This window comes from Rhodamnia argentea, chromosome 4 (assembly GCF_020921035.1).
Source record: "Rhodamnia argentea isolate NSW1041297 chromosome 4, ASM2092103v1, whole genome shotgun sequence".
NCBI classification, from domain to species: domain Eukaryota; kingdom Viridiplantae; phylum Streptophyta; class Magnoliopsida; order Myrtales; family Myrtaceae; genus Rhodamnia; species Rhodamnia argentea.
In genome coordinates, this window is record NC_063153.1 from 10604072 (window position 1) to 10619255 (window position 15184).

A 15184-nucleotide genomic window follows, 5' to 3' on the forward strand; every position below is an offset into this window, starting at 1 on the left:
GTTACACAAATCCGAAGGTGGAGATTGAGCCCTTTTGCGATCTAATGGCTTGAATGAGCTTCCCTTAAATTGATGACGTGGCGCTCTTTGATCCGTGACATAGTCACCATAGTGTATATGTTTGTCGTCTAGTGGAATGGTATCCACAAATAAGTGATTCCCACGTTGCATCACGTGGGAATCATTTGTTTTTTTTTTTAGCTCGTGGGAATCATTTGTTCACGTGAATATATATTTATATACGGTCCAATAATCTCTCTCTCTCTCTCTCTCTCTCTCTCTCTCTCTCTCTCTCAACTCCTTTTGCTCTCTGTTTGTCTCCATGGCTTCGATAAACTCCGTAGCTAGTACAAACTATGTTTCGCGCTCTATCAAGGCATATTCCAAAAGCTTTGACCATTTGAAAGGTGGGTTTTCTCCTGGAAATACGATTTTGCCCGGGAGGAACGCGCGAGGTGACCTTCGAGAAATGGCCGTCACGACGAACGCCGCGAACCAGGTCCCAATCGTCTCTCAACTGTTGCCAGGGAAAGAGGCCACGGGCGACAGGAATCACATCGCATGGATGAGTGTCCGGCAACACCGGTGGGAGGGTGAGCTGGCAGTCGAAGGAGAGATACCTCTCTGGCTGGTGAGGATCTGCGTGATCTTCGACCATGTTTTTGCATGCATGTGATAAAGAGTCGTATCTCTTCACGTCCCATAATCAAATTTCTTGTCCATTCTGCTTGTTCTCATCTTGCCACATATGCCAGAATTGGAAAGGAGGAAATTTTTTTTTTTTTTATTGTTTAAAGCCTAGCTATTTATTTTTTCGGTCTAAAGTCTAGCTATATATGAGGGCAGCTTTATTTAATTTTCCTTTGCTTTAATCAAAGAAACGACAAGGAAGAACGACGGGGAAATGACCGCAAGATCCTTGCTACTACTCCTTTTCAATTAGAGAAACTGATTAGTTTATTTAATCATATGTAGAACGGAACTTATCTAAGGAATGGTGCCGGTCTATGGCACGTCGGAGACCACAACTTCCACCACCTCTTTGATGGCTTCGGCATGGTGGTAAAGCTGCAGTTTGAGAACGGAAGATTAACTGCCGGCCACCGCCAGGTCGAGTCGGAAGCATACAAGGCCGCGATGAAGCATAATAAGCTAATCTACCAAGAATTCTCCGAGGTCCCTAAGGAAGCTAATTTCCTATCCTACATTGGCAAACTTGTTGGCTTGTTCTCCGCGCCATCGTTGACCGATAATGCCAACATATCAGTCATCAAGCTTGGAGATGGACAGGTGGTTTGCCTCACTGAGACGCAAAAGGGGTCGATAAGGATCGACCCGACCACGCTCGAGACCTTAGGGAAGTTCGAGTACACGGACTCCGTAGGGGGTCTGTTGCAATCCGCTCATCCGATCGTGACTGAGACAGAACTTACGACGGTGTTGCCCGAACTGATCAACCCAGGGTACTTGGTGGTGAGGATGGAGAGGGGATCGAGTGATCGGAAGGTGATCGGGAGGGTGGAGTGCCGGGGCGGCCCCACGGCTGGTTGGGTACACTCGTTCGCCGTTACCGAGCACTACATCGTCGTGCCGGAGATGCCCTTGAGGTACAGCGTGAGAAGCCTCCTCGTGGCTGAGCCCAATCCGTTGTACGTGTTCGAGTGGCTTCCAGAATCCAAAGCGTTCGTGCATGTGATGTGTAAAGCCAGTGGCAAAACCGTAAGCTATCTATATCGCTCTCTATATCTCTCGAAGTTTTTGTGGAGCAAAAAGTTAAAGAGATTCCGTGATAATTTTTTTTTTTTTATACCGATTCAGTCATAAACATTTTGTATGTAAGTAATGAATATGACAAAGAATTCCTTATTGTTTCTTCTGTTGCATAAAAAAGGTGACGAGTGTGGAGGTTCCTTTGTACATGACACTACACTTTATTAATGCATACGAAGACACGGACGAAGACGGGCGAATTGTGGCCGTGACCGCCGATTGTTGCGAGTATTATGGGGACGCAACGATTCTCAACAAGCTCACCCTCCAAAACCTTCGTTCCTTTGCAGGCCACGACAAAGTGCCTGAAATTAGGTATTTATCTTCATAATACATGTTCTCGTACATGCAATATGTTGACAATGCATAACAACATAGTATAGTTGTTCTTTAAAAGAAGGAAGCCTGTTTTCTTTAACAGGTATCTCGTTTCTTTATGATGATTTTCAGTGAAGACCTTTTGTATTTATTTATTTATTTTTTTGGCTACATACAATAGAAATTAAAACTTAATGTTTGTTATTTATTTTTCCAAAGTTTTGAAGGGAAGTAGTGAGTATTTTCAAAGTTGAGCTAAACATTATATTTGCAAAACTTGGTAGCTATATCCCTTTGAATGATTGTGAAAGCCAGCCAGATGCAAGAAAGTGCATAGAATCAACGCTCACAAACACACAAAAAAAAAATTAATTAATTTAAATTGCACAATCACCTTCAAACTCACTCTGTAGCAAAAAGCAAGTGGTCTTTTTAAAACTCCGCAAAACCCCACCTAATTAATAATGAAAATGCTTCCCTGACAATACTGTCGGTGACGATACAATTTCAACTATAAATCCACGCACCATCACTGCGTGTTTTGCATAAAACACTCATTAATTAGGAGATTGTGTGATTAGAAATAACTGACAGTATTATCAGATTGTAAGGCTAGTAGCTTCCAATTAACAAAGGAAGAGAGGTGCACTGATCAATATGTTTACTTTCCTTTTCAATTAAGCCTTGGTGGTGGTGAAATTGGGCAGGGTTGGGAGGTTCACAATACCATTAGATGGGAGTCCATACGGGAGGTTGGAGACAGCGTTGGACCCAGATGAACATGGGAGAGGCATTGACATGTGCAGCATCAACCCTGCCTTTTTGGGCAAAAATTACAGATTTGTTTATGCTTGTGGGGCCCAACGCCCTTGCAATTCCCTCAACACCCTCACCAAGGTTTGTGTTCATGTCCCTCAGATATTCATGCTTTTTGCCACGCGAAGGAGATATAGTGTTCGCATTACTCACTAGCAAGTAGAAGTTTGATGAGAGTGAGGTTTCGGCAGGTCGATCTAGCGAAGAAGAAGGCAAAGAATTGGCACCAAGATGGGGCCGTGCCCTCGGAACCATTCTTTGTCGCAAGGCCAGGAGCGACCGAGGAAGATGATGGTAAGAATTTATGAAATCTAAATCACAGCATTTGCTCTTGACTGCCTGATCTAGTATGCAAGCCTTGCTTTCGCGCGCAGCCTTGCATCATTTGAAGTGAGAGGTGACATGACTATCTCTTGCCCCAATTATTTGGTTAACAAGTGTAAATTATTCCATCACTCCCCAAATTCTGGAAAATGATTTTTCTAATAATTGCGTTTCTAGTGCCTCACACATTGTAGTTGACTCTCCTTTTTGGCGAACTTCTGCCATAAAAATGAATTCCAAATCCTCTTTTGTAAAGAATTGTCTGCTGGGCTTGCACTTGCAGGTGTGGTGATCTCAATGATTAGTGAGGAAAATGGAGGTGGGTATGCATTGCTGCTTGATGGCTCCACCTTTGAGGAGATTGCTAGAGCAAGGTTGCCCTATGGCCTTCCTTATGGCTTCCATGGTTGCTGGATCCCCAAGAATTAAAGATCTTCCATGAGGGTATTGGTTAATAAGTGAGAGCATGTAAAGCTTGAGATCTATGGAACGATTCTTGCTGGTGTTGATGCAGATTTGAGTGTGTATCTTTGGTTTAAGAGTACGAGTTGATATATGTCTACCACCTTTCATTTCCATAAATGTCGCACGAAGGAGAATTTATTTCATCCTGGAGCTTGTTGGAGAAATTTGTTAGAAAGATGTAAGAATTAAAATATTTGAAGCATGCAAGCACTATATTTAAGCATAAGTCTACCCCCGAGAGTAAGAACCTCGGTGTCATAGGCTAAGGCTCTGGCGACAATCTCCCAGGCTATGTGTAAAAGCCCAATAAATAAATGGAAATAAAATAGTGAGTTTATTGTTTTTGTTATTAACTTTTTTGAAGTATGTTCTTTTCTAATTATCATTCATAAGCGTTTTCACTAAGTTTGACGGTCCGACCATGGCCTTTTTGTATATGTTGACACCAAAAATTAACCTAGGCCATAATAGAGTCTAGTAGCATCACCGCCAAGATGGTCGGTAGCTATTGTTCTGAATTGGAAACTAAGGAGGTCAATTGTCGCCGATGGAAGGGGATCGGCAAAAAGCTGGAGATCGGTATTCACAGAATAAGAACCAATCGATTACAAGATCGACGGGAAGAGCAAAGGCCAAGATAGAGACAAAGTGTAACTGGGTGGGTATAAAGAATAAACAGTTTCAAGTGGAGTTGGAGTTGGAATTTAAATAATTATCAGATGGTTATGTTTTTACGCATGACTATAAAAGACCGCGAAAGCGTCAATCGTAAAGATTTGCAATCAATAACACTTAATTCTTATTGCAAATTTACATACCAATTTTCTATCAGCATTCTCAATTGTTTACCTGTAGTTCATAACATAGCCTTGTCGATTATTTTATATCTAAATTGCCACAGAACCCGCTTCAATCTTAAGAAAAGTTCACATGCTTTGGTGATAAATCTTTCGTCGATCACCATCTTTGACGAAACAATATACCAACTATGAATATGACAAAGAATTTCTCTTCTGTTCTTCTGTTGCAAGAAAAAGGTGGCAAGCGTGGAGGTTCCTTTGTACATGACAGTACACTTCATCGATGCATATGAAGGGCCGGACGAAGACGGGCGAGTCTTGGCTGTGATCGCCAATGGTTGCGAGTGCCACGAGGACGCAACCGTTCTCAACAAGTTAACCCTCCAAAACCTTCGCTCTTTCGCAGGCCAAAACGTACATACAATACGTTTACAATGAATAAGAACATAGCGTAGTTCTTTAATAGAAGGAACCCTGCCTTCTTTATGTAGCCATTTTGTTAACACTTTCCCGATTAAAATCTTTTGTTTTCTTTTTTCTCATTTGGATATGATTGGTTTCAATAATGTCCCTTTTGTTCTTTCGTGTTAGGTACCAACTTTACTTATATTTCATTTCTTCTTCTTCTTCTCTTTTTTGTAGCCCATGATATTCGTCTTTTATTTGTTCCTTTGGAATTTTTTTCATAACAAACAAATTTTAAGATGGAGAATCATACATATAGTTATATATCTATTAAGGGTCTGTCGCGACCTAAAAAATAAATTTTTAGGTTAATGGATTATCAGGTTAATTATTCAACTAACCTAATACGGACTCTCCCAAGCCCTACCAAATCGCAACATTGGTTAATTCAAATGATTTTAACTTTGGAGTCGCCACTAACCATTTTTGGTAGGTTGGTTAGAAACCTAAATAAAAATAGTGAGAGGACTATTCTTATTTCTACGAACCGGAGATTGTGGATTCGGGGACTTGATTACATTAACTAATTAAAGCTAATGCCCTTTCGGTACCTTAAATTCCATGAAAATCCTAGGTTTGGCAACTTGATTGAGTTCACTTTAAAGTTCAAAATGATGGAATGAATTTTTTTGGTGTGTTCGCTTATTTAAATGAATGCAATGAATGTATGCTTGCAATGACAATGAATTCTACCTAAATGACAATATGATACGCTCATGCAAAAATGCAAGACAAACAATGATATGCAAAGTTTAAATGACTAATTAGTGCATGCAAAATGACGTAAGATAATCTATCCTAATGGCGTGCAAAAATCATGAAACTAGCTATCCTATGACGCCGACTACATTTGACACGAAAACTATATTTAGCCTAAGTGACATGCAACTTTAGGTTAAATGATTTAAACATATGAATTAATTTTAACTGACCTAGAATGCATGGTCCTAAACGCGATACTACATGACATGCGAATGACGTGGTAAAAAAAAAAACATGAACATGCAACACATGATATGCGAAGTTATATGATATGTAGATGTGCAAAATGTTATTTTTAGAACATGGAAGACAACCAATGGGATATACAAAAGTACGAATGCATGGATGATATATTCTAATTTCCGAAAATATGGATGAAGGACTAAATGGTATACGAAAATATGATGCGATCAAAAGATAAAGCAATATCTCAAACGAGCAGATTTTTATTTTTGGAAACACAACTTAAAGATATGCAAGTGATATTTCGAAAATATGGAATGCAATATATGATACTCGAAAATATATGAAGTGAATTTGGCTAGATAAATGAAATAATGCAGAATAGATATGCATGGAACGTGAGATATGTGAAAAAAATAACATGAAGATATGCATGGGATTTTTTTGTAATTTTTTCGTAAATAAGATGAGATATCCATGAAATCACACAAGATGACAATGAACTGATTTTCGTTCCTTTTCTTTGAATTTTCGACTAGATTAAGAATATTCTGATTTGATTCTCTTTACCTAAATTTTCAAGATAAACTTAATGAGATAAAGTTTTTAGGAAACCTTATCTTCCTAAAGATTTAATCAGACATGGCTTATAAGAAACCATATCTCACTAATTTTTAGGATTTTTTTTAAAGTTTATCGGGAAATTTAAATCAAACAAGATCCCAATCAATTGCAGAATATCAATCCAATCGGATAATTCAAGATAGCAATCCAGATAAGTCGAAACGAATCAAACCCCATCCTCTTGCATTTTTTCAAAAAAAGATATTCCTAAATCTAAATTCGGCGTTTTGAAGATAGCAAATCGGATCTAAACGGTGATAGATCAGATTAACTAAATTCCCATCTTTACTAAGTTGGAGGGTCGTATCCGAACGGCGACGGACAAGTTTATCCAACTTAACATAGATGTTGCATATTAGGGAATAAAATTCCCTAATTTAGATTTAGGATTTTTTATCCTGAAAACATGTCCAATGAGTCCAATTAAACCCGCTTTTCAAAATTTATGATAAAAATTAGGGTTTTGATATGCGAAAATTGTTCTTTGAGTTTCTTCAAAAAGATTCGATTTCTTAGTCGAAGAAACCAGCCAACAAGCAGCAATTAATTCATGCCAAATCATCAATAGAATAGTCAAAAGACTTACCTTTAAGCTTGGAAAGATTCTGCATGGTTAGGGACACGTATGATGCAAAGCAAAGGACAATTCCAAAAAAAACAGCACTTTCACAGCACTTGAACAGCATCTAAGGCATGTCAAACAGCATGTTTTCTATTCCAAATCAGCAGCAAATCAACGTTGATAAATGTGAGAGAGTTACCTTGATATGTTGCGCTAAAATTCCGCACACCGTGGGCTCGTATTGCCAATTCAAACTCGACGCCACCAATCCGCGGATGAGAGTTCGCGGGATCGACGCACGTACAACTTGGAAGATCACACTTGTGCAAAGCTTCGGACTATGAATCGCCTCGTCGCGGCTGGCTCAGGAAACTCACGAACAGCAAGGGAGTTGCTCGTAAACAATGCTAGATCAGCCCTTAAAACGCAGGGCAAAAATTCAAGCTGAATTGTGGTGAAATCGCCTAAGAATCAACCCCGAACAGCACTGTTTTGATTGTTGGTTTGCAGCAGAATTAACCCCAAATAGTGCAGCGAACAGTGGAATGAAGACTCACTCACGTTCTCACGTTTTCTCTTTCTCTAGAAAAAAAATTCTGGATGCCTCCTCTGTTCACCTAGGTTTAGGGTTCTATTTATAGAGAGCTTAAGTATTCTAAACCTAGTGGAGATAGGATTGAATGTTGACCATTAGATTGGGAGTCCTAGTTAGACTTTGACTAGTTTTTAAACCCTTGGATTAAAAAAATCTGCACTTTGAGGAGTCTCACTTGGTTTGCATTCCTTCAAGCTTTCGGCGCAAGTTGTGGACAGCTGCAAATTTTTATGATATGGGCTCAATGGATGGATTAATGACTAGTCCATGTTTTTCCCCCAATTTAAACGTGAGTGGGTTAAATTTGAAGCCCAAGGGCAATTCCCATCACCTAATTAATTTTTTTTAGCACGCCTTTTATGTGGATTGAACTGGCCGAACACTGCATCCAACCATGGACTCATCCACAACTTTTGTGCTTATGAATTTTGGCACATATATCCTTGAATTGCCAACAAGTTTCTTGTCCCTTTGAATTCAAACCACCTAAGCTCAGTCTTGCACTACTAAATGCTAATGCAATGCACAAAAATATAATATGTCACGCATGAAAATTATTTTTGGCGAGAACTAACGTTAATTCTCAATTTTATGAAATATGACTGATTTAAAGAAAATTAAAATTTAGGTGTCAACAGGGTCGGTGCACAAACCACAACGAATTAAAGAGTAAAAGAGAGAAACATAAAATCAAGATACAAGGTTTATCTTATTTTACCCTTAAACTAGGACTACATCCATTAGATGACTCCACTATAATTAGCACTCTCATCTCTCTGTTACATCACTCAATTTCAAACCAAAAAGAGTATACATAGCAGTAGTAATTCATGAGCTCAACCCTAAACAACCGATAAAATATGGGCTTAAACTATAAAAGTCCTCTGATGTCCAAGAGATGTTGGTCTCTACAACTCTCGCTAGAGCAGCTCCCTTAGACTCCCGGCTTCTCACTGGGCAGCAGGACTCTCGTGCTTTCATGTTGATGGAGATTATGAACCACACCCCATCAATATCCCTCACAATGATTTACAAGCCTGCCCGGTGCAAGAAAGAGCATAGAATTAACACTCACAAATCGAAAAAAAATTCAAATTGCACGAAGTGATTTTGTTGATGAAAGTGAGAGGTTACAGCAGGTCGATCTCGTGGAGAAGAAGGCAAAGAATTGATACGAAGATGGCGCCATGCTCTTTGACCTATGCTTTGTTGCAAGGCCAGGGGCGACAAAGGAAGATGATGGTAAGAATTTGCGAAAATCCAAAGCACAACATATGTTCCTTATGCCTTATTTGAGGACAGAACATTCGACATGTCCTTGCATAAATTTGAAGTGAGAGATGACAAGAATATATCTTGCTCAAAATATCTAGTGCTTCACATTGTAGTTGACTCTCCTATTTTGCAAACTTTTGCCATAGAAATGAAATTCCTATATTCTCTTTCTTGAAGATTTGTGTGCTGGGTTGCACTTGCAGGTGTAGTAATCTCAATAATGGAGGTGGGTACGCATTGTTGCTGGATGGCTCCACTTTTGAGGAGATTGCTAGAGCAAAGTTCCCTTACGGCCTTCCTTATGGTCACTCCATGGTTGCCGGGTCCCTAAGAAATAAAAAGAAAAAAGTGTCCAAAACGACTAAACTTGTTACACTTCTATCAATTCAGTCCCAAACCCTTTCATCTTTTGCCGGCTAAGTCCATTCGGCCAATTTTAGCCGAAGATTGCTAATGTAAAAGCTGACCGTTATACGTGATACAATTGACCTTGACATGGATAATATTTAATAATATTTTAAAATTTTGTTCAAAATTTTATTTATTTATTTCTTTTTCTTTTTTATTTTATTTTATTTTTTCTTTTCTTTTCTCCGCAGCCAATGAGGGCCTTGATGACCTCACCCGGCCTCGTCCGGATGTGGGTGAGGCCATCACCGCCGCAAGCGAGGTAGCCTTGCTCATAGCACCTCTCGAATATGGACAAGGTTAGGCACCCTCGCCCGTAGTCCGCGAGGGCCTAACGACCCTTGCCGGCGGCCGAGAAAAGAAAAACAAAAACAAATTAAGAATAAAAAAATCAAAAAATCAAAATATTATTAAAATTTGTTCATGTCAACGATTTCCAATCAAAATTGGTTGGATTGACTCAATTGGTAAAACATGAAAAGATTTAGGACTCATTGGTAAAATCAAAAGATTTATGATTGAATTGACAAAGGTATAATAATTTTAGGAATTTTTGGACAATTTTCTGTAATAAAAGTCTCCCATCAAGGTACTAATAAATTATTTGATCAGAATATCTCTCCATCTAAGAAACTAATCAATTAATCGCAAAAATTGATCCACCTATCCATTTCACTCCTTTCGTTTCACTAAGGGTACATTTGTTCGAGGGAAAGTACTTTTCGAGAATTATTTTTTCCAATTTTTTTTTTATTGAAAATGACTAGTCAACTAAAAACACATTTCAGTTAATAGAATATTCATGCATAAAATTAGGAAAGAAGCCGCTAGTTTGTGAGTCCGACAGTATTGTCATTATTTTTTGCCCCACGATTTTCTAATTAATGAGTGTTTTATCCAAAACGTGTGGTGATAGTGTATGGATCTACGGTCAAAAATACTGATAGTACTCTTAGACTGTCATAGAAGCATTTTCTTATGAGAAATGTGAATTTCTGAATCTAAAGAGGTGAAAACACTTTCTAGAATTATACCTCTCGAATTTTTCAATATACTAATATATTAATGCTTTTTTATTTTCAAATTTAATATGTATTTATATTTATTTTATTCGTTTATTTATTTGTTTTTGTTATATCACCAAACGTAGGAAAACCAACCATTTTTCTAAAAAATAATTTTTCAGAAAAGCATTTTCATTTATCATGAAGTTTTCAACCAATCAAACGCACCGTAAGGCTCATTATTTGAAGTCCACGGTTTGTGGGTTCAATGGGAATGGACAAGTCTCATGGATATATGGATATAGTGAAGACCATGGATGAAGTTGTGGTCACTGCTCCATATGCTTGTGTAGAATTGCTTGATGATGAGAGAAGTGGAAATCATTCTATGCATGTAAAGCTCGAGATCTGTGGAATGATTCTTGGTAGATTTGAGCACTTATTTTTTCGTTTAAGAGTTTGAAATGATGGATGTCATGTCCTCTTATATGTCCATAAATTTCGTATCAAAAAATTTGAATGATCTTGCGAAGTTAGAGGATTCTACTTTCTACTTCAAGCTTAAACATTTAACCATGTTCTTTGTTTAAGATGATGATGTCCTACTTACGTAGATTGATCGCAAACTACTAACCTCCTAAACTATGTAACACATAAGCTGAGATCCAGTTGGGTGATATAAACGAACCTGACAAAATATGGGAAAATTGTCCAAAAAGTTCTAAATCTATTGTATAGCGGCCAATTCAGACCTAAACCTTTTGACGATTTGTCAATTCAACTTTAAACCTTTCAATTGTCTCAATTTAATCATAAACCTTCTGAAATTTCACCTATTTACTCTTAAACTTTTTGACATTTTGTCAATTTAATCATAAACATGTATTGGCAAAAGGGACTACATTGACAAACGGTTTAGGACTAAATCGGCAAATTGTCAAAAGTTTTGGCCTCAATCATATAATTGAAAGGTTTATGAGTGAATTAGCCGCCGTATAATATGTTCAAGACTTCTTGGGCAATTATCCCAACAAAATATGAAACCCATGTGGAGGTTTAACATATTCTTTGAACCCTGGACTCATGTTCTTGTCCTAAAAGATTCAACATCCTAGCAGAACAATTACTAGCTTGATAGCTTGTAATGACGGGCAGGCCCAAGCCAAGAGGTACTGAATGCACACATGTCGTCTAGTGGAATTGTATTCCACCAATCAAGATTCCCACGTCAGTATATGCATGATAAAATATTAGGTAAGTCTGAATTTTTATGTCACCGCCGCACCGGTCGGTAGATCACTCCATTCACGGAACAACACATAGCAATGTGGATCCCAGTATGCACCAACGACGATCAGCTTATTTTAAATGAGCTTCGACGAATGACGACGATCTCCTGCCGTGATCGAAAACCGGGGCATAGCTCATTGAATCGCACTGATAGGTTTGAGGGAGGTCGACGAAGAAGAAGAGAGAAAAGCGTAGAACATAAGAGAAAGAGTCAATCAGCAACGCCGACAGTAACGGAGGGGAGAGCGTAAAGGTGAATAGTGGGACCCGTATGCACACGTGTCAACTGATGAATGGAGTGGCATGATGCTGACTTGGCAAGACTCTCCTACCTAATAGTTTATCTGGGATGAGATGCTTGTATAGTTCCTTCCTCACACCTCCGCCCGCACTTCATTTACGTCTCAGCACAGTCAATAATCACTCTCTCTCTCTCTCAACTCCTTTTGCTCTCAATTTGTTCTCCTATGGCTTCCATAAACTCTTTAGCTACTCCAAATTATGTTCCGCACTCTATCAATGCATCTTCCGAAAGCTTCGATCATTTGAAAGATGGATGTTCTCTTGGGAAAATGAATTTGCCCCGGAGGAACAAGCGAAGTGACCTTCGAGAACTCGCCATCGCGAACGTCGCTAGTGAGGTCCCGATCGTCTCACGACCGTCGCCGGGGAAAGAAGGCGCGGGCGGCGACCTAAATCACATCGCCTGGACGAGCGTCCGGCAACACCGGTGGGAGGGAGAGTTGGTCGTCGAAGGAGAGATACCTCTCTGGCTGGTGAGTTTCTGTGTGATCTTCGATCTTGTTTTTGCATGCATGTCGTCAGAGTCATATGTTTTTATGTCCTTTGACTGAATTTCTTCTCCGTTCGGCTTGTTCCCATCTTGCCATTTGCAAGAAAATGGAAGACAATATATTATTTTGTTCGTTTAGTTTAAATGAAGGCAGCTTTATTCGATTTTCTTCTGTTTCAAGAAAAGAAATCACAAGAATAGTTATTGTGAAAACAAACACCATCACCGCGTGTTTTGCATAAAGTACTCGTTAATTGAAAAATCGTTGGGTTATAAATAATGACAGTGCTATCAGACTGTCAGGGTACCAATTCCTTTATGAAAATGTGATTAGTTGATGGTTAATTTGATCATATACAGAACGGAACTTATATTAGGAATGGTCCCGGTTTATGGCACATCGGAAACTACCACTTCCGCCACCTTTTTGATGGCTATGCGACCTTGGTGAAGCTGCAGTTTGAGAGCGGACGATTGATCGCCGGCCACCGCCAGATCGAATCCGAAGCGTACAAGGCCGCAATGAAGAACCGCAAGCTATGCTACCGAGAATTCTCGGAGGTGCCCAAGGCAAGCAATTTTCTATCCTACATCGGCGAACTTGCCGGCTTGTTCTCCGTTGACCGATAACGCCTGTATGGGCATCGTCAGGCTTGGAGACGGACGAGTGGTTTGCCTCACGGAGACGCAAAAGGGGTCGATAACGATCGACCCAACCACGCTCGAGACCTTAGGGAACTTCACCTACACCGACTCCTTAGGGGGTCTGATACACTCCGCCCATCTGATCGTAACCGATACCGAGTTCCTGACACTGCTACCCAACCTGATCAACCTGGGATACTCGGCGGTGAGGATGCGGCCCGGATCGAACGAGAGGAAGGTAATCAGGAGGGTAGATTGCCGGGGAGGCCCCATGCCCGGTTGGGTTCACTCGTTCCCGGTGACCGAGCACTACGTCGTCGTGCTGGAGATGCCCTCGAGGTACTGCGTGAGGAACCTCCTCAAGGCTGAGCCCACTGCTTTGTACAAGTTCGAGTGGTTCCCGGACTCCAAAGGGTTCATGCATGTCATGTGTAAGGCCAGTGGCAAAACCGTAACAAATCTATCACTCTCTCAATACTCACTTTTTGTGCATGCAAAATACCCGCCTAAGACACTCACTAAGGATCATTGTCGTGCTCTTTGTTCTTCGGTTGCATGAAAAAGGTGACGAGCGTGGAGGTCCCTTTGTAAGTGACGTTTCACTTCATCAATGCATACGAAGAGACGGACGAAGACGGGCGAACCGTGGCCGTGATCGCCGATTGTTGCGAGCACAACGCGGATGCAACTATTCTCAAGAAGCTCAAGCTCCAAAACCTTCGCTCCCTCGCCGGCCAAGACGTACTTCCCGACGCTAAGTGCGTTTTCCCTGTACTTCCTTAGAATCTTTGCGCGTGCGAAATTGCACGCATCAACTTATATTTATCTTCGTGCAATTTATTGCAATAAGGATAATCGTATAAAGGGCGAAAACACAAGATTAAAAAAATGAAATATTTGATTATTTTTTTCAAGTAAGCCTTGGTGGTGGTGGTGGTGGTGGTGGTGGTGAAATTGGGCAGGGTTGGGAGGTTCACAATACCATTGGATGGGAGCCCATATGGAAAGTTGGAGGCAGCATTGGACCCAGATGAACATGGGAGAGGCATTGACATGTGCAGCATCAACCCCGCCTTTTTGGGCAAAAAATACAGATTTGCCTATGCATGCGGGGCCGAACGCCCTTGCAATTTCCCCAATACCCTCACCAAGGTAAAGCGTTCATGTCCCTCAAAATTCATGCGTTTGTAGCATAATCATTCACTAGCAAGTAGAAGTTTCTCCCAGCGATTTTGTTAACGAGAAGTTGACGAAGTGAGGGGCTCGGCAGGTGGATCTAGTGGAGAAGAAGGCGAAGAATTGGCACGAGGATGGCATCGTGGCCTCGGAACCATTCTTCGTGACTAGCCCAGGGGCCACCGAGGAAGATGATGGTAAGAATATAATAAATCTAAATCGAAACATATGCTCATTATATCGTATTTGATGAAAAAACATTTGATATGATCGTTTGAGTTATATAACAGGACATGATTATTTCTCACTCGAAATAGTTACATGTACATGCGAAGCACCCGAATCTGAAAAATTATTTTCTTGAATAATTGCCTTCCTAGTCCCTCACAATTTTTGTTGACTCTCCCATTTTGCAAATCTTTTTCAAAAAAAAAAAAAAAAAAAACCCTTTTTGGATCTCTCAATCCTCTTGTCTGAAGAATTGTGTGGTGGGGTTGCACTTGCAGGTGTGGTGATCTCAATGATTAGTGAGAAAAATGGAGGTGGGTATGCATTGCTGCTTTGATGGCTCCACTTTTGAGGAGATTGCCAGAGCAAAGTTCCCCTATGGCCTTCCTTATGGTCTCCATGGTTGTTGGGTCCCTAAGAAGTAGAGATTATTCTCCAAGGGGGTATTGATTAAGAAGTGAAGATCTTGGATGAAGCGGTTCATTTCATTCTATGCATGTAAATTTGAGTGTTGATGCTGATTTAAGTTTGCATTTTTGGTTTAAGAGTTTCAAGTTGATGCATGTCACGACTAGACCCATCAAATAGGTGAATTGAATTAGGTTTGAATTGGATCGGGTTATAAATGGCTCGGCCTAAATAAATCCATTTAACCCGTTTATGACCCATTTTATTACAATA

General features: G+C 40.1%; 1 protein-coding gene and 1 pseudogene across 1 annotated transcript; both read left to right on the forward strand.

Annotated features, from left to right (window-relative positions):
- The first annotated feature begins 302 nt into the window (after positions 1-302).
- LOC115750117 (carotenoid cleavage dioxygenase 8 homolog B, chloroplastic-like) lies at positions 303-3742 on the forward strand. The gene is made up of 6 exons (XM_030687289.2): positions 303-631; positions 976-1719; positions 1892-2085; positions 2796-2985; positions 3096-3198; positions 3512-3742. Exons 1-6 carry the CDS (start codon positions 323-325, stop codon positions 3655-3657), a joined length of 1686 nt encoding a protein of 561 aa, XP_030543149.1. The 5' UTR covers positions 303-322; the 3' UTR covers positions 3658-3742.
- An 8265-nt stretch (positions 3743-12007) lies between these two features.
- Positions 12008-15070, forward strand: LOC115750118 (annotated as a pseudogene).
- Positions 15071-15184: the final 114 nt, after the last annotated feature.

Bases quoted from the DNA above. Each gene is read 5' to 3' on its own strand.
- LOC115750117 (XM_030687289.2), top strand. From the start codon at position 323: ATGGCTTCGATAAACTCCGTAGCTAGTACAAACTATGTTTCGCGCTCT. The intron at 2,086-2,795 runs GTATTTATCTTC...GAAATTGGGCAG, and splicing joins GACAAAGTGCCTGAAATTAG to GGTTGGGAGGTTCACAATAC. The intron at 2,986-3,095 runs GTTTGTGTTCAT...AGGTTTCGGCAG, and splicing joins CCCTCAACACCCTCACCAAG to GTCGATCTAGCGAAGAAGAA.